The sequence below is a fragment of the Typopeltis vanoorti genome, chromosome 8 (assembly GCF_054136105.1).
Source record: "Typopeltis vanoorti isolate ZY-2024b chromosome 8, IOZ_Tvanoo_1.0, whole genome shotgun sequence".
In the NCBI taxonomy this organism is placed as follows: domain Eukaryota; kingdom Metazoa; phylum Arthropoda; class Arachnida; order Uropygi; family Thelyphonidae; genus Typopeltis; species Typopeltis vanoorti.
In genome coordinates, this window is record NC_143556.1 from 150,777,883 (window position 1) to 150,805,623 (window position 27,741).

Below are 27,741 nucleotides of genomic sequence, written 5' to 3' on the forward strand. Positions count from 1 at the left end.
AAATGCGAAAGATTTGTGGACTATTTGGATAAATGAGAAGAAAGAAAGCATTAATTTATGTCAAAAATGTCTTGATAGATTAGGGTGATTAGAAATGGGAGCAAACATCGGGACCATAGTAGAAGAGCTTCGGCAGGAGTTAGTGAAAATGAAAAGTGAAATGAAACATCTGGAAGAGGATGTTAAAAAGGAGAGACTGGCTGATGATAAGGAGAAGGAAGAAGTTAATATTATGAAGAGAGTCAAAAGATAGTCGTATATCAGTGTATCATAGTCATATATCAGAGGATTGATTACTAATAAAGTGCTCAAAACATGCTTCCCTGGTGGAATAATGAAGAAAATAACTGATTCATTGCAGAAAAGGAAATATCGGGCATCAAAATTAGTGGTAGTCAGCACAAATGACTTAGTTGGAGAGATAAAGAATGTTGATAGAAACTTGAGGAAGTTGTTGCAGCAAGTAAAGGAGAATAGTGTTTTTGGGAAAATTGTAGGTATGTTGCCAAGATATGATAATAGTGAAATGAGAAGGATAGCATAGATAATGAATGATGATTCTATGTTATTTTCGACCATCTAAACATATGAAAATTGACATAAACTGAGTTGTATTGGCCGAAGGATTTTAATTGATACTAAAATCCTTCGCCCAATAAAACTCAGTTTATGTCAGAGATAATGAATAGTAAGATGGCTGACGTGTGAGGCAAAAGAGGTTCAATTTGTAAATCTGTGGAGTGAATTTGAAGAGAAGTTGGAATGGTATTAAGCTGATGGATTGCATACATTGAATGGGTTTTGTGTTAGGCATTTAGAAAGGCCATTGTTTTCTGAGAAGGTACAGAGTCAAGAAGTTAATGTAGCAGATGATCAGAGTCTACCTGTGAAGCAGGACAGCACAAATCAACAGATTGTATGGCAGGAGGAAGATGGATACGAGGTTGAAGATGCAGTTGCAGAAGCACAACATGATGGAATGCATAAAGGTAAAAGGTGAGATAGATAAGAATGGAAATCATAGTCAGGATCAGGGAAACGGGAGTGGTCAGAATGAAGAGAGAGATGTGGTATAGCAGCTAGAATGGCCTCAAACACACAGCGATTGTTATATTTATAGATAAATGTAAGGAGTATTGAAACAAGAGAGCTGAGTTTGTTGCATTGATTGAGATGGTATAACCAAAAATAATTGGAATAAGTGAAACTTGGTTGTCTGAGGAGGATGTGATGTCGGGAATAGAATTAGAAGGAAATATAATTTTCTGGAAGAATAGAAATGTGAAAAGAAGAGGGGGGGGGTGCTGTTAATGATTGCAGAGGAATTGTGTCCGCAAAGTATGGAAGTTGATAGTGCATGCACAGATTTTGAATCTGTGTAGTGTGAAGTTGAAATAAATAGGTTAGTATATCTGATAGAATGCTGTTATAGACCAGAGAATGCAGAGAATACTGATTGCGAAATGTTTAGCCAAATTAGTTGGGCATGTAAAAAGAAGATGATCCTGATGGGAGACTTTAATTACAGGAATATAGACTGGAAGGAGGAGACAATGTAGGGGAACAAAGAGAACGAGTTTGTGGAATTTCTGAGAGATAAATATCTTAAGCAGTATGTGATTGAAGCAACTAGAGGCTTTCATGTTTTGGATTTGGCGATCACTTCACAAGATGTAGTTCTTAATGTGGTGTTGACACTGCTGCCAGTTGGTGAGAGTTATCATAAGGTACTTGTGTTTGGGAAGTGATGAAACAAGAAATGGTCACTGCCAAAAATGGATACATGTGGAAGTATAAAGCAGGTGATTATAGGAAGCTATTTAGTCAGTCAGCATCAGTACGTTGGGTAGATGACTGAGTGGAAAATATGTTGACAATGCATGGAAACTGCAGTGCAGTATCTGAAAACAACAATGTATGAATGCATACCAAGGGCTAAGCGAGTAAATAATGTAGGAGTGAAATGGATGAACAGTGAAATCAGGCGCAGCAGTGCTGGAAAAGAAAATGTTATGGAGGAGATACAAGACAGTTAGTGGTGATCAGATCCATGAAGAGTATAAGGTGAAGACTAGAAAGTTGACGAGCATGGGAAAGAAAAAAAGGTGATTGTGTGGAGATTGGCTGGTCAGGCCAAAGTTAACTCAAGGGAATTTTTCTGCTACATGGCAAGCAAGAGGAAGAATAATTATGGCAGATTAACATTGGTGGATAGTCATGGCATCAGACTAACAGGTGCAAAAGATATAGTGGAATTATTGAATGAGCACTTTATCAGTGCATATCATACTGGTTTAAATGATGCAATGCAATATATAGAAGGCAGGCAGGTATTAGGAGAATTGTAAGTGAAGGAAACAGAGGTGTATCAGATGTTATTATTATTATTATTATTATTATTATTATTCATGACACCTTCAAGGAGTCCGAAGACTCATCACTGGAGGACACCTATTGTACAACTCTCTGTCTCCACTTCTACCACCAATCATCAACATCAGCGCCATCTACTGGCCACTATCACCACCACAGCTACCTGTAAATTGAGTGTGTTCTGAAGGGCTGATTTGTCTGTATGTTGGTTGGGTTAGATGTGAATAAGGCTGTGGGAATGAATGACATATAACAATGTATTCTTCAGGAATGTGCACCACAGTTGGCTATGCCTTTGACCTGGTTATTTAATGAAAGTCTTGTAGTAGGTAGGATTTCTAAGGAGTGGAAAGAAGGCAAAATAGTACCACTCCATAAGCATGATTCTAGGACAGGCGCTTCCAATTATAGACCAGTCTGTATGACTACAATTCTCGTCAAGGTGTTTCGAGAGATTGGTTAGGAATAGAATACAGGACTGATGGACATAGCATTCTTTATGATGGCCAACATAAATTTGTAAAGGGTAGGTCCTGTTTTAGCAATTTACTTGCATTTTATGATAGGTTAAAAGGTGTGTTAGGTAAGGGAGAATCATATACAGTGATATTCTTGGACTTTGCAAAAGCATTTTATAGATTACCAGATGATAAGTTGGTGTACAAGTTGCAGAGGTTGGGAATATATAGTTTTTGATTAGATGGATTGGAAATTGGCTCTGGAATGTGCACCACAGTTGACTATGCCTTTGACCTGGTTATTTAATGAAAGTCTTACAGTAGATAGGATTTCTAAGAAGGCAAAATAGTACCAGCAGGTTGTGTATGATGGAGCAGTGTTGCAAAAAAGGAGGGTAATTAGTGTTCTGTTCTTGGGACCCTGCTGTTTAATTTGTTTGCAAATGATACATCATGTAGACTGACTGGGGATCTTCAGTTATTTGCTGATGTTAATTCCCTTCAGGAAGATTTGAATAGACCTTTTACTTGGACAAAAGAGTGGGGTTGTAGTTTTAATATCAATAAGTGCAAGGTGTTGCATTTTGGAGTACAGAATATAAAGCTGTGTATTATATTGATGGTGCATATTGCAGGAAGTGGATGAGATTAGAGATTTGGGAGTGATGGTTGACAGTACACTGAAGTTTGGAGAGCATATTGCAAAGGCTGCAGATCGTAGTGCTGCTATGATAAGAAGTACTCTAACATGCAAGGATAAGTTAAGTGATTATGTCAATGTATAAGGCACTGGTCAGACCACATTTGGACTATTGTGCTCTGGTCACCTGGTTTTCAATGTGATGTGGAGATACTGGAGAGGGTCCAGAAATGAGTGACTAAGACAATATTGGGAGTTTGGAATGCTGGCTATGGAGAAAGGTTGAAGAAATGTGGACTGCATAGTTTGTTGGATAGGAGGAAGAGAGGTGATGTGATAGAGACATTTAAGTTAGTGAAAGGATTTTATCAGATTAATAAAGAGGGTATCATAAAAAGAGTAGAAGGTGAGGAGGGAAGAACCAGAGGTCATTCTTGGAAGTTATGTAAAAGTGTTGTGAAGAGGGGATGTGAGGAGTAGATTTTTTACATGGAGAATTTTCAATGAATGGAAAGTATTACTAGAATGTGTTGTTAATGCAAGGAGTGTTAAGGATTTTAAGATTTTATATGATAAATATGTTGTCAGTTGAATGAACCTCCCACAACGAGTCTGTCGACACCATGGAGGGTGTAATAATAATAATATCAATCAGGAGCATGCAACATGGTGCATAGTGCTACTGCTATGTTGGATGAAGAGTTAGAGGTGCACAAAAATGAGATTGAAGAGCTGTTGCATAACCTGGATAAGAATTTTTCAATAGAGACAGATAGAATATCAGCATATTTGCTAAAGGGATATTCAACCAAATTGGCTAGGCCTTTCACATGTTTGAATAACTTGACTTTCAGCTCAGAAATGGAAAGAATATATGATAATCCCATTGTACATGGGTGGTGCATAAACTGATGTGTCTAACTACCAACCTATCAGTATCTCTAGTGTGGTAGTGAAAATTTTAGAGAAGATAGTAAGAACTATCATACAGAAATGGGTAGGAAAACAAGTTATATTCTGCAAAGAGTAGAATGGGTTTACTATAGGAAGGTCATGTTTTTGCAATTTGCTCATATTTTATAGCAATGTTATGAGTTAGATAGAGGGAATGTATACACTGTGATACTGTTGGATTTTGCTAAGGCATTTGATATACCACACGAAAGGCTGTTGCATAAATTGGGGAATATGGGATTGGAATATAAATTCTGGACTTAGATTAGTGTATGTTGATAGAAAGATATCAAAAAGTGGTATATGGTGGGTGTGAATCTGATGGATTTAAGGTGGCCAGTGGTGTACTTCAGGGTTCAGTTCTTGGGCCATTGTTGTATCCATACATTAATGACAATTTATATATGGAATGTATGGATATTCAATTTAGGAAGGATCTAACAGGAGATGTGCAATTGTTTGCCAATGATGCAAAGAAAGACAGAACAATCACTGATGCTTCTATTACCCAGTGAATGAACTTACAAAATGATTTGAATAGGCTGCAAATAAGGGTGAATGAAAATGGCTATCAGTTTAATGTTAATAAGTATAAAGTTATGCACTCTGGTATGATGAGATTTCCAGTGGTATATTATAATAGTAGGGTTATGCTGCAAGGAACTGATGAGGCTAGGGATCTTGGCATAATGATGGATAGGATTTGAAGTTCAAAGGTCACGTAGCAAAAGTTGCAAATACAACTCAGAGGATAATTGTGATTGTTCAAACAAACCTTGACATCCATGTTGAGGCTTAAGACCTATAGTTTCCCCTAAGACCTATAGTAGATGCCACCAATGCACCTTGCTATAAATTGTCAGAGCAGCTAACTAACTCTTTGACCCCCCTCACTGGTCTTACCACATCTTATGTAAAAAAACTCTACCCACTTTAAAAACTTAATTGAAAATCTTAATTTAAATAATACAGACATATTGGTCAGCTTTGACATCATCTCATTGTTTACCAATATTCCCCTAATTTACACCTTAACACTCTTAAAAAAAACATTTTTCCTTCTGATATCTTAGAGCTCTTTTCCTTTGCCATCAATTCTGGTTAGTTTTCTTGGAAGAACAAAATCTACAAACAGATAGAGGAAACTGCCATGGGTTCCCCTCCCCTCCTCTCACTACCTCTTGCCAATTTTTACATGGAAAATTTTGAAAAACAAGCCATAGACTCTTCCCTTCTAAAAACTTCTATCTGGCTAAGATATGTAGATGATGTGTTCTCTATTTGGCCTCATGACCCAGACTACTGAGGTGACTGAGGAAGGAATCTAACGCCTTCCTAATGGTAACCTATCTTTCTTTGTATATAGAAAACCTACTCATACAGGCAGATACATTCACAAACTCTCCTACCACCACCCTTCTCAACAATATGACATTATTAAAATTATAACCAATAGAGCTCACAATCTTTGTTCCAGTCAAACTGTCCTTTCAACTGAACTCAAACATATACACAACACCTTCCTTTCCAATGGCTACAGTGACTACAGAATTAAAAAAATAATCCAGTTCTTCCCCATTCCCCATCCATCTCTTCAGAAGGACTTTAGAAATGCCATCACCATACCTTACATCCATGATACATCAGAAAAAATAGCCAGCTCATTAAAATCATACAACCTCCATACAGCTTTTAAGCCCCACCGTAAACTTGCTACCCTTATCAGTTCCTCCAAAGATCAGCTCCCTCCTCTCTCTCAATGCCCGGAGTATATAGAGTACCTTGAGCCCGTAAAAGGGCTTACTCGGGACAGACAGGCAGAGATCACAACCATCTGGTTAGAAGAACACAAGTCATACATCTCCAATCACGATTATGGTTAATTTTCTTGGAAGAACAAAATCTACAAACAGAGAGAGGGAACTGCCATGGGTTCCCCCCTCCTCTCACCACCTCCTGGTAGTCCTTGCAGACGATGTTTTGGATACAACCCACAGGATCTCCTGGAAAAAAACCACCATGCTCCACCATAGAAAATTCAAAAAAGAAAGATTGTTCTTTGAATCTGCATCTGCACTCAGGAATCAACCTAATTTAAACAAATACGGTTGAATTAAACTTGCCAAAATTTGGGAAACATTAATAATCAGAGATCACTCTTTACATCCTAGGCCACCTGATAATGTCCATAGAGGGCACACTACCTAGATAGGAATTTAGTTTCACTCACTATTGTATTGTATTAGTGTGCTGTTACAAAAAGGTTTTTGTAATCCCTGAAGATGTCTCTGTGATGGAGACGAAATATTGGAAGCATTAAAATTAGTTTTAATCCTTTCACAGTGCTGATAATATTCCATTAAACCTCCAACATGAACAAACCTTGACATGTAAGGATAAGGAAGTGGTTCTGCCTCTTTATTATTATTATTACCCAAGACCCCATGGAGTCAAAGACTCATGGGGTCTTGGGTAATAATACTCAAATTCTCTGTAGACACCACACTCTCAGGAAAAGCATTCTAATCATTCACAATTCTGCATGAAAAAAACCTGCTTCTCACTCCCCTACTCACACCCTCTTTATACAGTTTCCAGGGATGACCTCTGGTTTTCCCCTGATCTCTCACTATTTTCTGTGTGGTGTCTGCAGAGAATTTGAGTGTGTTTAAAGCACAGTATGATGAGCTGTGTGTATAATAAAAGAACCTCCTAGATGAGTCTGATTGAATGGGGTCTCGGGTAATAATAATAATAATTCTACACATATCTCCTCCTGACAGTAATCCTTACTTCTGACTACCACCCGAACCTCATGATCACTCCAGCCAATTAGCAGCAATATCAATACCTCATTCACATCAACAGCATATGAGAATATCACCAAATCTAATACACAATATAACCCCATGTTGCTCTCATCATCACATGCTACTTAATCCCTCAGAAACTAACAGATTTCCTTTCTTTTGTTTCTATAAATTATGTCCTCCTTTCAATCCAAATTCTTACTGTTAATCCCATTAGAATCACCTTCCTTTTACATGCTTAAACAATCTGTCTAAATGTTTGTGCCCTTTACATACCCAGGCCTCTGATAACATCCTATTAGATATTTTCCACTTCCACCCATTATAGGTGGAAGTGGAAAATCAAACCATCCTTTACTTGCACTAAATGAATGATCCTCTAGCCCTGCAGAAGAATCTCTAATATTCCTTAAATGCTCGAAGATTTTAAGTGCTTTCTGCTTGATAAGATTTCCATTCATTGGAATCTTTTTCCAGTCCGCGCGGTTAGCCTAGTGGCAATGCGCTTCGCAACCATATGCCTGGGGAAGGAGTGTCCTAGGTTCGATTCCCGTCGGTGACGTGAGGAGCTGAAGGATCTTCCTCAGCCATAGCCAAGTTAGCCAGTCCTGGGTGTGGACAGCAGGGTTTTTCCCCAGTTTATTCTGGGGTTTTTCATCCCACAAAGCAGGCAAACTGGCCTTGAGAACTCAACACTACAGGCCATAGGATACACTAGGGCATAAGGCTGACCACCTTATCCTGTAAACGGAGTAAGGTCCGATGATCAATGAACCCTCAACACCGCAAGGTAAAAGAGGGTATAAGGAAGATGATGATGACCCATTATGGATATAATTCCATCCAAAAAGATTTTGTATCTCTCCATTTCTATGTCAATATATCATCTTCAGTCAACCTTGTTTCACTTATTATTATGTGACCCCTCCAGGAATTCCAAAGACTCATATAGGGAGAGCACTTATTCTACAACTGTCTCTGCCACTCAATCCACCAACTATACAATGAACTGCAACTACCATCATCATCTACACCAACGCCATCTACTACCCACCACCACCAGTATTTTCACAAACATCTATACCCATGGTGGGATTTGAATCTGCAGCCTTTTGGCTGGAGAGTGGATATGCTAACCACTTAGTCAATATCTTTGGGAACACATACAAAAAACGACTCAAATCAATGCCATAAATTATAACCCTGTTTTTTTCAAATGTTGATAATTCTCTGCAATTTCTAAAATAAATTTATAAGGAATAAATAAGAAATAGGATAACAACTAACATATGTTACTTTAATGAAGAGAGATATACATTATCAGAGAGGTTGAAGTGAATTTGGAAAATGACCCAAAAATGAAAGACAGCATAATGAGCATTATGCTAGTCACAACTTCATGCCATGTCTTGTGATTCACTAGAAGTGTTATGTTAATAATGTATAAATAATAGCATTTCAAACTAAAGTGAATGTTTAGTCAACTTGCCTGCTAGAAGCATTTATTTTATTCTGAACCATGAAGAGGATCTTGCTATTTACTTTCAATACATTATTCACAGTAGATGCTAAATTGCTGATATTCTGGGGGTAGAGGAAAAAAGGATTAACAGAGACATATTCAAAAATAGAATGAAATCTCAAATCAAAATTTAATTAGTCATTAATAATTACCATACAATAAATCACTTTGAGGAAAGTTATAGTTCTCCATTTTCTGAAGTATTACCTGTATTTCATTATTCTTATTATGTTAATAATTTCTGGTCAGATATCAACAGAAAGTAAAAAAAAACTCATTGTATAAGGTACAACACACTGTTATGCACAAAGCATATCAAACTGTGCCTCTAAGCTCATTCAGTATGTCTGGATTCACCACAGTCAAGTAATGTATTCCACTTACCAACCACTAAGTGCAAAAACTCTGATCCTTACATCCTTGCATTACAGTTTGCAGTTGGTCTTGATCTATATCCATCTTCCATTCTATAAAAAATTTCCTCAGCATTAACCTGGTAACAACCCCTTACCAACTCAAATGTCTTAATTGTATCCCCCCCACCTCTCATCTCATATCCACGAGGCTTTGCAAATTGCATTCCCTCAAACTAGCTTCATATCCCACATCCCAAAGACCAGCTACCACCTTAGTCTTCTCTAGACCCATTCAAACATATCTTCAGCATGAAAACCAGGGAGACAAATCTGTGCATAATATTTCATACGAGAACTGATCAAAAACTGATTAGGCTGATGCACTGATAAAGATGACCAGTTAGTTTCTAGTTGAAATATTTGCAATAATAAAAAAAAAATATTTATACTTGTGAATATGTGTCTAATAAACTAAATAATCTACTTCTGCATGTTAAGTTCCTCCACATCAATGCCATAATCTGATGTAATGACTTTGCAACTTGTGCAATGCAATCCCTAAACTTCAGATAACTGTCTACCACCACTTCTAAGTCTCTAATCTCTTACTTCCTTCAAAATTTCTCCACTAAGTAAATACTTTGCTTCCCATTGCTGCTTAGCAAATTTCAGAATCTTACACTTTGCAAAATTGAACCAATAGTTTCACTCACCTGCCTACACATACAATCTATTCAAGTCCTTGACATCTGATTGATTCCTCACCATTCTTACTAGTTTTGTATCATCTGAGCACTCTGTAGCACATGAGCACTCTCTCCAACCCAGAGTTGATATGCCATCTTGGTTATAATCAGATCTTCTGATATGATATTATGACTAAATCTAAACCTCTTGAATGTCATATTCCTTCTACTACATATTACCTAAGACATTTATCCCTCAAGAATACCAAAATCCATTTGAGAGCTCCTAATAAGATAAGTGTTATTTTAAGTTAACATTGATAATTTTGCTTGAATATTACGTAGTTTTGTTTGCTTTTCGTATCTTAGTATGTCTGTTTGTGTGTTTTTGGTGTTATTTCAATTATTGATTTGATAAAATATGATAGAAGAGTGCACATGGCTCTGGTAAGAAGGAAAATGGTGGCTAGTAATAATGGTTCGCCATCTTTGTTCAATAACTGTAACATAAAGGAGATTATACAATGTACTATCTGCGAAATGTATGCTTTGTGAAGAGTGGTTGGAGTATGGTTAGATGATGATAATGCAGTGAATGTGTGTAGAAAATGTAAGGAAAACGAGGAATTAAAGTTTGTTTCAGGTCGGGAGCGTGATATTTTTCAAATTTCAGAATGTAGAAAATAGCGATATGATAAGAAATTGCGAGGTTGTACCAGAGAGCTGTGAGGGCGAGAATGTAGAAAGTGTGAATGAAGGTATTAATACAGAGCAAATAATGGTTTAACAGACAATAAAAAAGATGAGATAGATGCAATGAGTGAGATCACGCTGTTGAGCGGAGCGATACATAGAGCAAAGCGGCAGCTAGAGCGTATGCACAAATGTCTACTGAGTGTATCAGCCAATAAAAAAAAGTATGATAGGAAAATTAAGAGTATGATTATGAACGTAAACAAAATGAAGAAGCGAGTGCTGCATGGAGATTCATTAGTAGGAGGTGTGATGGTAGAGAATTTGACAAAATCGTACCAACCTGGTGTGACCATTAAGGATATAAGCGAGTCTATTAGGGAGCAAAAGCAAAGGGTGAAAGAAATGATAGTGGTGGCAGGTACAAATGATTTGAAAGGAGATAAAATGGAAATGATAGAGGACCTGAATGAATTGTTTGAGGTAGCAAAAAGAGAAGAGTGAGAGTTAGGATGATTAGTCTTTTTACGCAGTATGACAGTGAAGAGTTTAAAAGGAGGGTCATAATTGCAAATGACTTTATGCATGGGTTATGCAGGATGAGTACTGTGGAATTTGTGGATGTGTGGAGTGAGTTCGATGGGCAAAAGGATCTATACAAGATGGATGGTTTGTATTTGAATGGATTCGGTGTAAGGACTCTTGAAAGAATCAGGGAAACTAGATTTATTAAGGGGGGAAAGTAGATATGCAGACCTTAGGGAGGCAGTTGAGTGTATGAATGAGTATAATATGCCTGAGTGAATAAGGACAACAAATCAGAATGGGATAGTTAGTATAAGGCATCAAGGTAGGTATGGGGCTAACGGGGGTCTGCAATTCATGTATACTAATGCTAGGAGTATTAGGAACAAGAAGGAAGAATTTTTGGCCTTGGTTGGCACTTCCAGACCAAAGGTTATTGGCATTAGTGAAATATGGCTGATGGAAGAGGATATAGTTAGTGGGATAGAATGTGTAGGTTATAGTGTGTTTAGGAGGGACAGAGAGAATAAAATGGGGGGGGGGGTGTTATTGATGATAGCTGATGAACTGCAGCCAAGGAGAATTGAAGTTGTATTGCAGGATAGTGAAAAGTGCTAATTTGAGGCTATTTGGTGTGAGATTGTGACTAGCAGAACAAAATATAAAATCGGGTGCTGCTATAGACCAGGTGATGGAAAAGATGGTGGAGATAGTATGCAAATAGAAGAAATGAGTAAAAGGAGGGTAATTATTATGGGAGATTTCAACTATGGTAACATTAATTGAAGGGAGGAGAGGACACATTGGGAGGAAAGAATTGGGTTTTTTGCAGTTATTAAGGGATAACTATCTACGACAGCATGTAATAGAAAATACTAGGGGTCAGAGAGTGCTTGACCTAGTAATTGCATCTGAGGATTTGGTTGTAACGAATATGACCACATTGCCACCAATTGATGAGAGTGATCATAGGATCTTGACTTGGGGGTGGCTAAAGGTGTGGAATTTACAATTAAAACAGGGTACATGTGGAATTATCGGGCTGGTAAGTATGACAAGCTTAGGAGTTTGATTGGTTCAGTGCCATGGCATGTAAAACTGCAAGGACTGGATGTTGATAGTCCATGGGAGGTGGTTAAGAAGTTTTTGCAGGAGGCAATGGCTGACTGTATACATAGAGTCTGAACAATAAATCAAGTAGGGATTAAATGGATGAATAACACCATTAAGTTGGAGCTGGAAAATAAACAACTGTTGGAAGAATTTAAGGAGAAAGGTGACCTGCAGGCACATGAACGGTATAAAGCCCAGGCTAGAAGGGTAACAAGTGTGGTAAGAAATGCAAAAGTGGATTATGAAAGAACATTAGCCATGCAGGCTAAAGAGAATCCCAAACAGTTTTTTCAATATGTTGCAAGTAAAAGAAAAAATGTATACAGCAGATTGATTTTAAAGAATGCTGATAGTAGGGAGGTAACCGAATCAGTTGATATAGTAGAATTACTGAGTGAGCACTTTGCAAGAGTATGTCATCCAGGTGGTGACATTGCAGAAATGGAAGAACCAACAGCTTATTCGGGAATTGTGGTGAATGAAGTGGAGGTGAATAGTCTATTACAAAACCTCAATGTCAATTCATCTGCAGGATTGGATGGTATACCAGCTCGTGTCGTACGAGAAGCGGCTAAAGAATTGTCAGTGCCTTTGACCATTTTGTTTAATTTGAGTCTCGGGTCTGGGTTAGTCCCAAGGGGAAGAGGTGAAAATAGTTCCACTGCATAAAGGAGGTTCGAAGACTACTGTTGAAAATTACCAGCTGATCAGCATATCAGGAATTGTTGTCAAGATCTTGGAGAAAATAGTCAAGAGGAAAATACAGGATTGGATAGATGAAAATGAGATACTCTATGGGGACAGCATAGTTTTGTGAAGGGTAGATCATGCCTCAATAACTTGCTCACTGTTTTATAACACAGTGACGGCTAAACTGGATAACGGTAACAGGTTTACAGTGATTCTACTGGACCTTGCTAAAGCCTTTGATAGGATACCACATGGAATTCTAATCAGTAAACTGCAGCATATGAGAATGGATATAGGGTTGTTGAGATGGATAGGAGGGTGGTTGATGGAGAGATATCAGAGAGTGGTTTATTCAGGAGTAGAGTCCAAAAGACGGCCTGTGACTAGTGGTGTGCCGCAGGGATCTGTTCTTGGACCGCTATTGTTAGGAAAGGATCTGAGAGGAACTTAGATAGAGCAATAGTGAATGCAAAGGATGTCAAAATTTTGCAGGATGATTTGGATAGTTTGGAGGACTGGGATATGGAGAATGGATGTCAATTTAATGTGGAAATATGTAAGGTTTTCCATTTTGGTGTGAAAAGATTAGCAGCCGTATATCACATTGGTGGAACTGTACTCCAGCAGAGGAGATTGACGAGGCCAGGGATTTGGGAGTGTTGGTGGATAGGGAGTTGAAGTTTTGGGGACACATCGCAAAGGTGGCAAAATCAGCTCATCAAATCACTTGGTTGCTGAAAAACACTTTAACGAGCAGAGACAAACAGGTTATTGTTCCTCTGTATTGAGCCATGATAAAACCCCATCTCGACTACTGTGCCCAGATATGGGTGCCAGGGTTTCTTGTCGATGGGGAGGAGGTGGAGAGGATCCAGAAACGAGTGACCAAGATAATAACTATGGAATGAACCTTATGAGAACAGGATGAAGATTTGTGGGCTGCAGAAATTGGTTGATAGTCGGAAAAGGGGTGATATGATTGAGACATTCAAATTACTGAAGGGTTTCTATAAGATTAATTCAGAGGATATTTTTGAGGAATAGGACTGGTAGTGGGAGGACTTGGGGCCATCCATGGAAGCTGGTTAAGAGTGTGGTTAGCAAGGGTGTTAGAGCTAGGTTTTTTACTCAGAGAGTGGTAAATGAGTGGAATAAGCTGCCAGTCTGTTGTGGGTGCAATGACTGTAAATGAGTTCAAGGTAAAGTATGATAGATTCTGTGTGAATGTTGAATAGTTGTTCTTGACATGATGTTGAGCCTCCCTTGATGAGTCTAAGGACTCCTTGGAGTAGGCCGTAATAATAAAAATAAGTTCAAATATCCCACAATGATCATTCTTTTTGTACTCACCAAGTTCAACTGCCTAGACATCATTTACTTCTCTTCACTCTCTATGCTTCCTAGCTTATAGCAACACCCCAACCAAATATCCTATCCTGGCCACTTTGACCTCACTCCATATATGCTCTCAAAAACTATTAGTTCCACTGACCTTCAAATTCTCCACTGAGCAGACATAATCATACAATCATGAAGAACACTGTTTAGAAGAAAAAGAACTTTCTGATTAAAACAAGATGGTCTCTCTCTTCAGTTTCATCTGATGAAAAGAAAAAAATACTGGGTTAAATAAACAAGCACTACACCAAAACTAGTATTGGAATTTTCTATTTCCAAAACTTCAGCAAATGTTTATTCTTTCTTTTAAAACAACAATATTAGAGGGCTCTCTTCTAGATTTTTATCTTCCGATGGTCACACACCACTTGAAATAAATAAATACCAAATAAATCTATTGGTCTCAGAATGTATCCTATTACTACTCTTTCTCCTCTCTAAATGGAACTCATGTTCTCATTCCTATCTTAAAATAACCCACAAACAGTGACTGCTTAGCCTCCGTGATATCTGAAAAGAATGTGCATGTGCACTTTAGCTTAAATCTCCAGTTTCACACTAGATCACAAAACTAGCTTCATACTGGAAAAGAAACAGTTTTCCTCTACATTTTCAGCCTAAATAAATAAAAGACTGATAAGTTGATATTTATTATTACCCAAGACCCCATGGATTCAAAGACTCATCTGGGAGGTCCTTTTATCATACACACAGCTCTTCATACCGTGCTTTCAGCAAACTCAAATTCTCTGCAGACACCACACTCTCAGGCAAGGCATTCCAATTATACACCCTCTGCATGAAAAAAACCCTGTTTCTTACTCCCCTACTCACACCTTCTTTATACAGTTTCCAGGCATGACCTATGGTTTTCCCCTGATCTCCCACTATTTTCTGTAGAACCTCTACAGCATTGATCCTATAACTACCATTTACCAACTTGTAGGTCTCTATGATATTTCTCCTCTTCCTCCTGTCCACCAGAATCTGCAAATTGCATCTTCTCAATCTTTCCTCATACTCGACATTCCAGAGGTTAGAAACTACCTTAGTCAGTTGCCTCTGGACCGTTTCCAACATCTCATCATCCTTCTGATATCCAGGTGAAAAATCTGGGCACAGTAGTCCATGTGTGGCCTAATCAAAGCATTATACAATGGAACAAGAATCTCCATACTTCTTCAAATCAATGTCCTCCACATCATTCCCCAGAAGCCTTTGTTTTGTCTTCACAATTTTGGCTATGTGTTCCCTAAATTTCAGATCCTTATCCATTATCACCCCCAGATCTCTTATTTCCTCCACTTACGACATTATATCCTCGCAAAGCATAAATTTTCCAGCCCATCTTTGTTTTCCAAATTTTAAAACCTTACATTTTGCAACATTGAACTCGCATCCCCATTTCCGTGCCCAATCACTCAATTTATTCAAGTCTTCCTGTAAGGTCACAACATCTTCTCTACTCTTCATGGTTCGTCCCAACTTTGCATAATCTGCAGAATATCTCCATCCAAATCTTCACTAATATCATTAATATACAAGTTAAACAGTAATGGCCCTAAAACAAACTCCTGAGGTAAACCACTACTGACTTTCCTTTTCCTGGATATCGCTCCCCCATACACAACTTGTTGATACCTATAAGATAGCCAGTCTCCAATCCACTGCACTAATTTAATATCCAACCCCATCTGCTCTAGTTTGAATATCAACTTATCATGTGGTAATCTATCAAAAGCCTTTGAGAAATCTAAGTTTATTACTGTGTATCCTTCAGCTCTGTCCAAGGAAGCAGTCACTTTATTGTAATAAGTAAGTGGATTACTAAAACATGACCTCCCTTTAGCAAATCCATGCTGTCCATCAAAGATAACACCATTGTAGTCAACTCAACTCTGGATCCTAGTTCTCACAAGCTTCTCCAACAACTTAACCACAACATCTGACACACAGATAGGCCTATAGTTTAATGCTTGAGTTCGATTACCTCCTTTATGAAGTGGCACAATCTTGCCCTCCTTCGGGACTTGACCGAGTGCAAGACTTGTATTAAAAAAATATGTCAAGGCGGCGTCAGCTCACTGGCACTTTCCTTCAGAATATGTGGTGATATATTATCAAGTCCTAGAGCCTTAATAACATCTAGTTTGCTCAACTCCCCACATACCTCTTGCTCACTTACAGTCAGTCTCTCTTCCACATCATCAACTGCTCTCAATGTCTCCATGAAGTCACATTCACAAGATTGAAAGACCTTTATGAACTGCTTATTAAGTATCTCCAGCACACATTCTGCAACAGCTGTCTTTATATCATTTTCTCCAATCAATGTAATCTTTCCATAATCATTCTTTCTTTTGCTGGCTACCTATCAAAAGAACTCCTTAGGATTCTTTTTGGCTTCGTTAGCTAACTGCTGTTCATACTTTACTTTAGTTACCCTCACCAACCAAGTCACCCTCCTTGCCTGGTCAATGTAATCCTCGTGGAATTAGTTATTTACACTTCTCTTATGCTGCCTCCATAATGCTCTTTTTCTCTGTATCGCATGCTTAATCTCTTTATTCATCCATTTCACACCTACCTCATTTAACCTTCTCACCCTTGGAATACATTTAGACATTGCATCTACTAGATAGTTCTCAAAAATCCCCCAAGCTGCATTGATCTCTTGTCCAGCTAACTCCTCATTCCATGCTACATCCACAAGCTGTCTCCTGAGCTCTTCATAATCACCTCCCTTGTAGTTCCACATATACCCTTTTCTCACAGAGGTCCTGACACTGCTGGCAACCACCCAAGTAATCACCTCATGGTCACGCTCACCAATTGGTGCATGATTTGACACCTCGTTTATAATTACATCCTCTGATGAGATTACCAAATTCAAGACCCTGAGGTGGTTATTCCTGAAAAACTCAAGAAACTCATTTTCTTTACTTCCAGTTGTTATCTTATCATTCCATCTTCTTCAACCTTTTGGTTCTGTCCACCGATGGACAAAGGTCTCCCCCATGATTTTCCAGATCACTCTGTTTTCTGCCTCTCCCATCTATCTCACTCCTGCAATTTGTTTCAGTTCATCCCTCCACCTTCTTCTCGGTTTTCCTCTTTGTCTTGTTCCATCCATTGGTCTCCACTCTGTTGTTTTTCTAGTCCATCTCTGCATCTGGCAATATGGCCAGCCCATCTCCACTTAGCCTGTTTAATGTATTTTACAATATCCATGACACCTGTTTGAGATCTTATCCAGGTATTTGTCTTCCTATCTCGCAATGTTATTTTTAGCATACTTCTTTCCATGCGATATTGTGTTGTTCTCAGCTTTTTGTTTAGGGCTTCTGTTAAAGTCCATGTATCTCCTCCATAATGTTAGGACAGGAAGTATGCACTGGTCGAAAGCTTTCCTTTTTAGATTCATAGGATGTCACTTCTGAATATGTCTCTCATTTTTCCATAAGCCATCCATCCAAGGTGAATTCTTTGTTCAATCTCTTTTCTTTGGCATTCCTCAAAGGATAACAATTGGCTCAAATATACAAATGAATTAACTGGTTCTATTTCATGGTTTTCAACTTTGACAGTTCTATGGTTAATCTATTTATTCATCATTATTTTTGTTTTTTTCTCTATTTATTTTTAATCCAATTACTCTGGAGGCTTCATTTAGCTGATTTAACCTTTCTTCTAGATTATCTGCTATTAGGACAATTATCATCTGCAAAATTCAGACGATGTAGCATTTCTCCATTTATGTTTATTCCTTTTGTTTCCCAATCAAGACTTCCTCTAGTGCAGCTGTAAATAATTTGGGAGATATGGTGTCGCCTTGTCGGATGCCTTTTTGTATTGGGAACTTTTCACTGTTTTTATATAATTTAATTACAGAAGTTGCATTATTGTAAATATGTTTTAGTGTTTCAATATATGGTTTCTCAGTTCCCTGGGTTTCAAGTGCTTTTAGTGTTGCAGATGTTTTAACTGAATCAAATGCCTTTTCATAGTCTATATAGGCCAGACATAAGGGTTTATTGCATTCAATTGAATTTTCAATGAGCTGTCTTAATGTGTGAACATGGTCCAAAGTATTGTAATTTTTTCTAAATCCAGCTTGTTCACAGGATTGCAATCCCTCCAGTTTAGATTTTATTCTATCATTTATAATTTTTGTGAAAACTTTATATATGGTGGGGAGTAGGCTTATAGGTAGTTTTTAATTTCTTCCTTATTGCCCTTTTTAAAAATTAATATTAGAAGTGAACTGTTCCAATTTTTTGGGATTTTTCTCTGTTTTAGGCATTTATTAAAGAGTTTAGTCAGCTTCTTGATGACAGGGCTTCCTCCTAGTTTTAAGAAATCTACCATAATACCAGTTTCTCCTGGGGCCTTTCCATTCTTCATTTCCCGCAGTGCCATTTCCACTTCACCTTGTAAGATCTCAGGGGCATCATGTTCTTCCTCACTCAAGTTATCCATAGATGATTCTTGGATGTCCCAGTCTTTGTCTTCATAGAGTTCAGTATAAAATTCCTGAATTCTTTTGATTATCGTATCTCTATTTTTTTTTATAAGTTCACCATTTTTTTCCTCTTACAGCAGCTATTTCCTTTTTTCCAACTGATAATGTTCGTCTTAGGACCTTCATATTACTATTGTTTTCTATTGTTTCTTTAATTTTCATAGTATTATATGATCTAAGTTCATGTTTCATCCTTTTACGTATAGTTTTACAAATTTTCGCATATTCTATTTTATTGGTGTCATTCAAATCTCTTTTATCTCTTCTTTTCTTCATCAGATCTAAGGTTTCCTATCTTAGTTTTTCCACTCTTTGGTGCCTTTTTACACCTCCTATTTCTAGTGCACAATTCAAGATAGATTTTGTTAATATTTTATTAGTATCATCAATGATAGTAGCTGTGTTTAACTTTTTTAGTTCATTTTTGAGCGATTCTCTATAACAGCTTTTATTGTGGTAGAGGTTTTGTAGATTCACTAAATTGAACTTTTTTCTTATTCCGTTCCCATTTTTTGTTGATCCATACTTTTGCCCGTACTAGTCTGTGGTCACTTCCTGTATTAAATCTATTAAGCACTTTGGTATTATTTATTATATATCTTCTGTTGGAGAGGATGAAGTCTATTTCATTGTAAGTTTGTCCATTTGGGTTTCTCCAAGTCCATTTTCAGTTGATTTTCTTCTTGAAAAATCTGTTCATAATAAAGAGGTTATTTTCTTTTGCAAATTCAATAAGTCTTTCTCCTCTTTCATTCCTCTGTCCAAATCCAAATTTACTGATGGAGTTCAGTTGGTCATCTCTGCTTCCAATCTTGGCATTAAAGTCACCCATTATAATTATCTAGAATTATTTAATGTGGATTCTAATGTTTCATAGAAATCTTCTATCTCTTCAGCTGGATGGTCCGTAGTTGGGGCATATACTTGTATAATTTTCAGTTGGTATCTTTTATTTATGAAGAGAGTTAGTTCAGCTGTTCTTGATTGTTTTATTTATTAGGAATCCTACACCACCAGTTGAGTTTCTGTCACATTCAGAGTTGTAGAGTAGATGTCCATCTTTTAAACGCATGAGAGTTTCTTCTTTCCTTCTTATCTCTGAAAGGCCCACAACATCCCATTTTATATGTTCCAATTCTTTCATCAGTTCTTCCAATCTATCATCATCCCGTAGAGATCTTCAATTATATGTTCCTACTAATATCCTTCTATCATTATGCAATGTAGGTGGACTCATTGTAGCAGGTGGAGGCTGTAGCATATTTTTGGACCTAGACCCTCTGCCTAAGACCAGGATGCGTCCCTTTTTATGCTGAGCGATGGATGAGCCAGTATGTAATTTTCCTATTTTATTCATCATTGTCCTCATGGGGAGGTATTTGGCCTTATAGCATCGCGCTGGCCAGACGGGTTGGTGCCTCACAATAGTGCATAAGATGAAATGACACAGCAAAATAGGAAAGATTCACCCCTAGCCCTCGAATACTCTAATAGCATTTGGGATAAGGAGCAAAAAGAGAAGAAGGAAGGAAGAGGAAGGACCAGTTTACAGATAATATAACAGATGTATATTACATGAAGTAAGGCATGGTCCAGCATCAGGTACCTCGGGTTTGCAATGCCCGTACTCACTAAAGTGAGCCCTTGAGGATCATTCCATATATTGCCATAATGAAAATTGCCCATAATGATCACCCTTTTCTTATTAGTTCAGCTAATTTGATCATACATTTCATTATCACTACCATCCATATTAACTGGTCTATAACAACATCTAACTAAGTATTTCATTCCATTCATCTCTATCTCACACCATACTGTCTCAAAACCACTGGCACTATTTCCCTCTTGCATCTCTACTTTCTATGGACATAACTCTTTCTCTATCATCAATAGCACTCCCCCCTCCCTTTTTACCCTTTCTATCCACACAAAACACATCATACCCTTCCATCTCTATTCCTGTCAGGATTTCATCCTCATCTCACCATGTCTCACTTATTCCAACAATTTTTGGGTGAACAGACTCAATTAGTGCAACCATTTCATCTGCCTTGTTTCTGATACTTCTAGCATTTGTGCACAAACACAACAGCTCATTTCTGGATCTACAGCTAGTTCCACTGATACCACTCATTCGATGTGATCTGTCTGTGCTCACCTGGGGTCATTTCCCTTGCTGCTTATTCGTTTTAGATCCCTCTTCAATTCCAATTGTTTCCTCCTGATCCCAGGTCATCCCATTCCTTTCCTGTCTACATATGCATTTACATCCTGTTGGAGCATCCACCTTTCTCACCCTGTGTTCCCCTCTCCACCCTGACCCTCCCCATTTCCCTGTTCCTCTTGCACACCTATTCTCTCATTTTCCATATTCATGCCACTCACTTCCTCATTCATAACCACCTCTTCAATCTCTCCTGTCTTACTCTCCTGCTCTTCCACATCACTTCCCACTTGATCTGTTTCATTCTCTGTACTCACTTCTATCTTCCAGCAGCAGTCTCTCCAAGCGACTCACATAGTAACCACTCAAATGCAATCCATCGCTGACATACAGTTCACTTCATCCTTCAAACTCATTCCGCACATTAACAAACTGTACTCCTTTCTCCTCAAACATTTCAGCTAACATATCAACAAAATCCTTGTTCTCTGCTTCATCTCACCACAGTCATACCTAGGCAACACGTTTACTACCTTTCCTGTCACACTATTCTCTTTTATCCATCTAAGCATCCTCCTGATATCCTTTCTGATGTGCTCTTTGTCCTCGGTCAAGTCATTCGTACCTATTAAAACCATCACTCCTTTGCTCACTCCCTTCTCATATTCCACTGCCTGAATCACTCTACTCATTTTTCTGCCTGGAAAACATACCTTGTGCATCCTCTCATCCAGCACACCTTTAATAATGGAGTCGCCATACAATGCCACTCGCTCGTCTTTCATTAACTCTTTCATACCAACATGATTTGTTTTAATCGTATTCGCCCAAATTTTCTTAATTTTTATTAATTAATCGAAAATAAGTAACTCTTAAACTTGAAAAATTCATAACTTTGTACGTTGTCTTCGTCGCCATTATGAAACATCAAAGTTTAGCAATATTTACAACACAGACGTAAGTTACAAAATGAAACCAAATAACATTTTATAAAGTGAATTACATGATTTTTATATTCTTTTGTAGAGACAAATACAAGTGAATTTAATTATAAGATTAAATTAAATTTTCTGCGTGGCAGAGTATTAATAAGAAACTATCATTGCAATAAATGGGAGGGGGAGATATACATTTAATTATCCAAAGTTCTTTTGAATTTTTTTTTTTTTTTTATTAAGATTGCTTAATATGTAAGTTACCTCATTTTAATTTATAAACATAAAATAAAATGTGGTGAATCTGAATGAAAGTCATCAAATATGTTGCAGCTTCTATTCTGAGTGAACTATGGAGACTCATGACTTGTTTGGATGACCATAGCATGGATATTTGGTGGGAATTATAGATAGAGTGAAAACAGTAATATAACCATCTCCAAGTGGGAAGATCTCCATGAAAATCTTCCCACTTGGAGATGTAGTGCCAATGGACAAAAGGTTGTGAATAACTGAAGGAAAAGAGTTCCACTAAAGATGAAACTTGGAGGAGATTGTGATCTAAATTACCAAGAGGAGAGATCTTTGCACTTGGAGCTGTTGTACCGATGGATAAAAGGTTGTGAATGGCAGAGGGGAAGGAGTCCCACTAAAGATGAAACATGAATGAGAATGTGAGAATTACCAAGAGGAGTGCTCTTGCTAATTCAGATAAAGGTCACCTGAGTAGTGTACCTGGAAGGAGAACCAGTTACAAAAAAATTCAGTATTAGATGAGGAGAGAGGATTTTCAGAAATTCTAGTTGAGAGATGAACAATTTACTTCTGGTCATTACATACAACATACTTAAGTTTCTCTTTCTGCTGGTTATTTGATATTAAAAAAGGTAGCAAATTAGAGACGTGAACATTAGGAAGATGTCACTATTAGGAAAGCAGAAAATCAGCATTGAGGACAAGAATCCAAAGGGCAAGAATGATTTTCAGAAATTAAGGCAAAGAAATCATAAGCAGGTCAAAAAGGAGATATTCAAGATTGAGCATTCTCTGGCAAGGGCTACTGAATTGCACAAATATAGGTACTACTGGTGTTGGAGAAAGGATCATACAGGATGTAATTTGAACAGCTGAAAACAGGAGATCAGATTTAGAAGTCTGCAGGTAGTGGTACTACCTGCAGACATCTAAATTATTATATTACAAATGAAGTGAATGGGGAAGAAAATTTTTTTTTGCAAGATTTTTTAATTTTTCATGGAGATTTGGCATCAGAAGCCTGGAGAAATTACTTCTTGGTATGAGACCTAATGCAGAGAGTCAGGGAAACTAGATCATCAAGAGAGGAAATGGAAAAATGTGTGAAAGTTCAGCTAATGTATGCAAACATGATAAAGATATGAATGCCTTTGAACATGGTTATGTATGTGTTGAAGGAGTGAAAAAATATTCTTTGGTTCAGACCTTTTAAGTATGTCTAGGAAGGGAAAAGAGAAAATTTCTAGAACAAGACCAAATAGACTGCATATCTAATTATAAGAATAGACTATGTGGTAATTTATTATGTCTATACACAAATGCCAGGAGCATTAGAAACAAAGGATTTGAATTCATTGCTTCATTGAATACGATGTGGCCTAAGATTGTTGGCATTAGTGAAACCTCGCTATCAGAATCAGATATGGTAAGTGGGATTGAGTGTAATGAGTTACTATTTTTAGGAATGACAGAAGAGTGTGTGAATGTCGAATAGTTGTGATGGACATGATGTTCAGGGGCTCCCTCGATGAGTCTAAGGACTCTTTGGAGTTGCCCATGGTAATAATAATAATAATAATAATAATATCCCCTCTTTCTCACCTATAAACCAATATTTGCAACCCTCAATCTATTGTCACAGGGAGCATTCCATTCTACAGATCACTCACCATCTTAGTCACTCAGGTGATAACACCTGACAATAGTAATGAAGATGTGACCATATCAAGGCATTATAAGGAAGAATGATAACCTCTGTGTCTCTGCTTGTTAGTGTTCTTCAATAACTAAATAATCCTATGCGCTACTTTGCCATATTAGTAATATGCCTTCTGAACTTCAACTCTAAATCTACCGAGATAACCCAAGCCCTAGCTTCAATTTCCTGGAGTACAGTTCCATCAATGTGGTCCAGCTTGAAAGTTTTTCATACCAAAATGTATAACTTTATACTTCTATATGAAACTGGCATTCGTTATCCCAGTCATCCAGTTTTTACATATACTGTCAAGCCTATTTAAATCATCCTGAAAACTCACTACATAGCCTAAGAGAGAGAGAGCTTGAAAGATGATTTTGCATCAGCAAAAGAACTGAATACTTCCCTTCAAAGGATTTCCTATATCATTTACATACAAATTAAACAGCAATGGTCCAAGCACAGAGTCTTGCAGTCATGCCACCAGTCACCTGCTTTCTCCTGGATTCTACTCCCCCATATACACTGCCACTTTGATATCTGTCTATCAGTCACCCTCATATCCATATCACATCAGCTTCATTCCCATTTGTATAAGAGTTCCATGTGACTTTCTGTCAAATGCCTATACAAAATTCAGCAGTATCACTGTGGAGACATGAACTTAATCCAACAGTCAGTCTATTGTAAAAATTCACCAAATTACTAAAAACATGTTGCATTCCCATCCCAAGAGTATTATATTCTTACCTATCCAACCATTCCTGAATTCTGTCTTTGATCACCTTTTCCAATACTTTTACAACCACTCCCAAGATACTGACTGGTCTATAATTTACTACCAGTTTTGGAGAAGCTTTTATACAACTGAGCTATTTAGTCCTCCTTCCACTCACTCCTTTGAGACTTTAGTTAAACAGTTGAACACAATGCCAATTCCTTTGAACATTCTATAATATGCAAGCTGATACTCCCCATCTAATATTACAGCGATATTTGCATTGAGATTCTGCATAATCCTAAGAAATTTCCATTCATCAACCTCTATGACGACATCAGTTTCTGCCACTTGAAATGGGACATTTTACATAGAGTGGAAGGCAAAGGGGGAATAACAAGTGTCCATTTCTCAAATATGTATCAGAATATGGTGAATAAGGCAGTGAGAAGTTCATTTCTTACACTAGGGATTGAGTGGAAGATGTTAACTGAGTGTGTCCTGAATGCTAAGAGTGTGACTAAGTTTAGTTCGATATGTAGCAGGTTGAGTGAAACCTTCCACAATGGGTTTATTGATTCCGTAAATATTTGTTAATAATAATTAACAAATGCAGATTAGAAAAGTGACAAGTATGGTTCTTTCTTTACCACTGATGTATTTATGGTGGCAAAGTGAGAATGGCAAATGATGCATTGGAATTATGTAATGAGCACTTCGTAAACATATGAACCCAATCTTTTCCAACTGAAGAGCACAATGTTCCGCTATTCTTCCAATTGTGTTACAGAGGCTTAAAAAATACACAGAAAAAATAATTGATAAGACATATGCTAATTATATTATCTTTATTAAGAATAACCCAAGATCAATAATTTTTAAATTAGGAAAATATGAAATCAAATTTTGCTTACTATTCTCTCCAGGTAGGGAAGCAAAGAAATTTTCTCTATAGTTTCTGCAATGTAATGTATATCTATACCTATGAGTGATTCATAAGATAAACTCAGTGTAGCTAAAGTTTCTGTTATGGTACTCACATTGGTATTGTTGATTTTAACCTACATGAGCAATTTAATAACACAGCATAATTAATTGACGTTATGATTCCATTAAGGATTTTTTTTCAAATAAAGAAACAATAAATAAAATTGAAATCATGTCTTGTGTGACATATTATTTAAGACACAAGGATTTAAATTATATTATAAATTTCATACACAGAGATTGTGATTCTGATTCATAAATGATTTAAAATCAATAAAATATAACTGAAAAATAGAATAGTGTGTGTGTGAGAGAGAGAGAGTACATATCAATACTTAAGGTAGAAAAAGCTGTCAAAAACTTGAAATGTGGAAAGGCAGTTGGAATAGATAATATTTGACTAGAAATGCTTAAGTATAGAGGTATAAAAGTGGCTACATGCAGAGGACCTTTTCAGAAGTTAAAATTCCCAATGATTGGAGTAGAGCTCTCATAGTATCCATCTATTAAAAAAAGGGAATAAAACTGAATGTGAGAATTACAGAGGAATTACTCTACTAAGTGTTCCAGGTAAGATTTATGCAAGCATACCTGAAAAGAGGTTTGCAAAAGATTGTGGAAGTGAAACTTGGAGAAGAACAAGGTCTTGACAATCTGTATTTTGCCTGGGTTCAGGCAAAATACAGATTGTCAAGATCAGATTTTCACCTCAAGACAAATAGTTGAGAAATCATAAAATGACAAGGATCTGCACTTAAGTTTTGCAGATCTGGAAAAGGCATACAACAAGGTGCCCAGAGAAAAACTTTTAAAAGCACTACAATTATATGGGATGAATGGAACATTATACAGAGCAATACATACTCTATATTCAAATCAATTATAATACCAGATTTAACTCACATAAAATATTAAAATATTAGCCTATTTTTGTTAAGGAGTGCCCCTTTTTTATAATGTCATTAGCATTTTTTTTACTTAGTTTAAGGGGATTATTGAAGTTTTATATAAAGGGTGTCCCAAAATTCACACAAGATTTAAATTTAGCGCCATTTGTGCGGTAAAGTGTTGCCGACGAGAAAAAAAAAGACAGCGTGACAGCTGACAGTTCAGGGTTATTAAAAATGGAGCGCTACACGAAAGAACAATGCATTTTCATTGTTGAGCAATATTTTAAAAATAATGAAGGTTTGGCAGCTACAGTTCGCAATTTTCGTACAAAATATGGTCGGAATAGTGATTTAACTTTATCAACTGTGAAAAGATTAATTAAAAAATTCAAGGAAACTGGATCAATTAGTGATCTTATACACTCTGGCCGTCCTTCAACAAGTCGTTCAACAGAAAACATCGAAGCAGTTCGTGAGAGTGTTGCTGAGAGTCCAGGAACATCAATTCGGCACCGTGGTCTTGAATTGGGCATTTCGAGCTCTCTACAGCGTATTCTCATGAAAGATTTGCATCTTTATGCTTACAAAGTTCAATTGACTCAAGAACTGAATCCTACTGACCACACACAGCGAAGAGAGTTCATTGAATGGATTATGGAACAACAAACAAGTGGATGCTTATTTTTCGAACAAAATCATCTTCAGCGATGAGGCTCATTTTCATCTTGATAGCTTCGTTAATCGACAAAATTGTCGCATTTGGTGTTCAGAAAATGGTGTTCAGTGATTGTTGAGAAACAAATGCATCCACAATGTGTCACTGTTTGGTGCGGATTTTGGACTGGAGGCATCATCTTCAGTCCATTCTTCTTCAAAAATGCAGCTGGTAAGGCAATAACAGTTAATGGTGCTCGCTATCGCGACATGATAATCCAGTTTTTTGTGCCTAAATTGCAAGATATGGATGTGGACGACATGTGGTTTCAACAAGACGATGCCACATGCCATACAGCCTGAGAAACAATTCAATTACTGCATGAGTCATTTCCTGGTCATGTAAGTTCCTGTTTTGGTGATCAGAATTGGCCACCCAGATCATGTTACTTAACGCCATTGGACTTTTTTCTTTGGGGTGTTTTGAAGTCTAAAGTTTATGCCAACAAGCCCACAACCACCCACGCCTTGAAGGAGGAAATTGAGCACTGTATCAACGAAATTCAGCTACATTTATGCAAAATGGTCATGGAAAATTTCGACAAAAGAGTGCGTATGTGCCAGCAAAGCCGTGGAGGCCATTTACCCGATATGCTATTCCATGCATAACCCTATACTGTATACTTTATTAATCAA

The 27,741-nt window shown here is 37.3% G+C and overlaps 1 protein-coding gene across 1 annotated transcript in view; it reads right to left on the reverse strand.

Annotated features, from left to right (window-relative positions):
- Positions 1 to 27,741, reverse strand: part of LOC150104427 (adhesion G protein-coupled receptor G2-like) — a 107,897-nt gene that overhangs the window by 39,797 nt on the left and 40,359 nt on the right. Inside the window, exons 2-3 of the mRNA XM_090396480.1 lie at positions 25,429 to 25,575; positions 8,725 to 8,819 (exon numbers count right to left, since the gene is read on the reverse strand). Of these exons, the coding sequence (XP_090252606.1) occupies positions 8,725 to 8,756 (32 nt within the window). The 5' untranslated portion in view covers positions 8,757 to 8,819; positions 25,429 to 25,575. The remainder of the gene's footprint in view (positions 1 to 8,724; positions 8,820 to 25,428; positions 25,576 to 27,741) is intronic.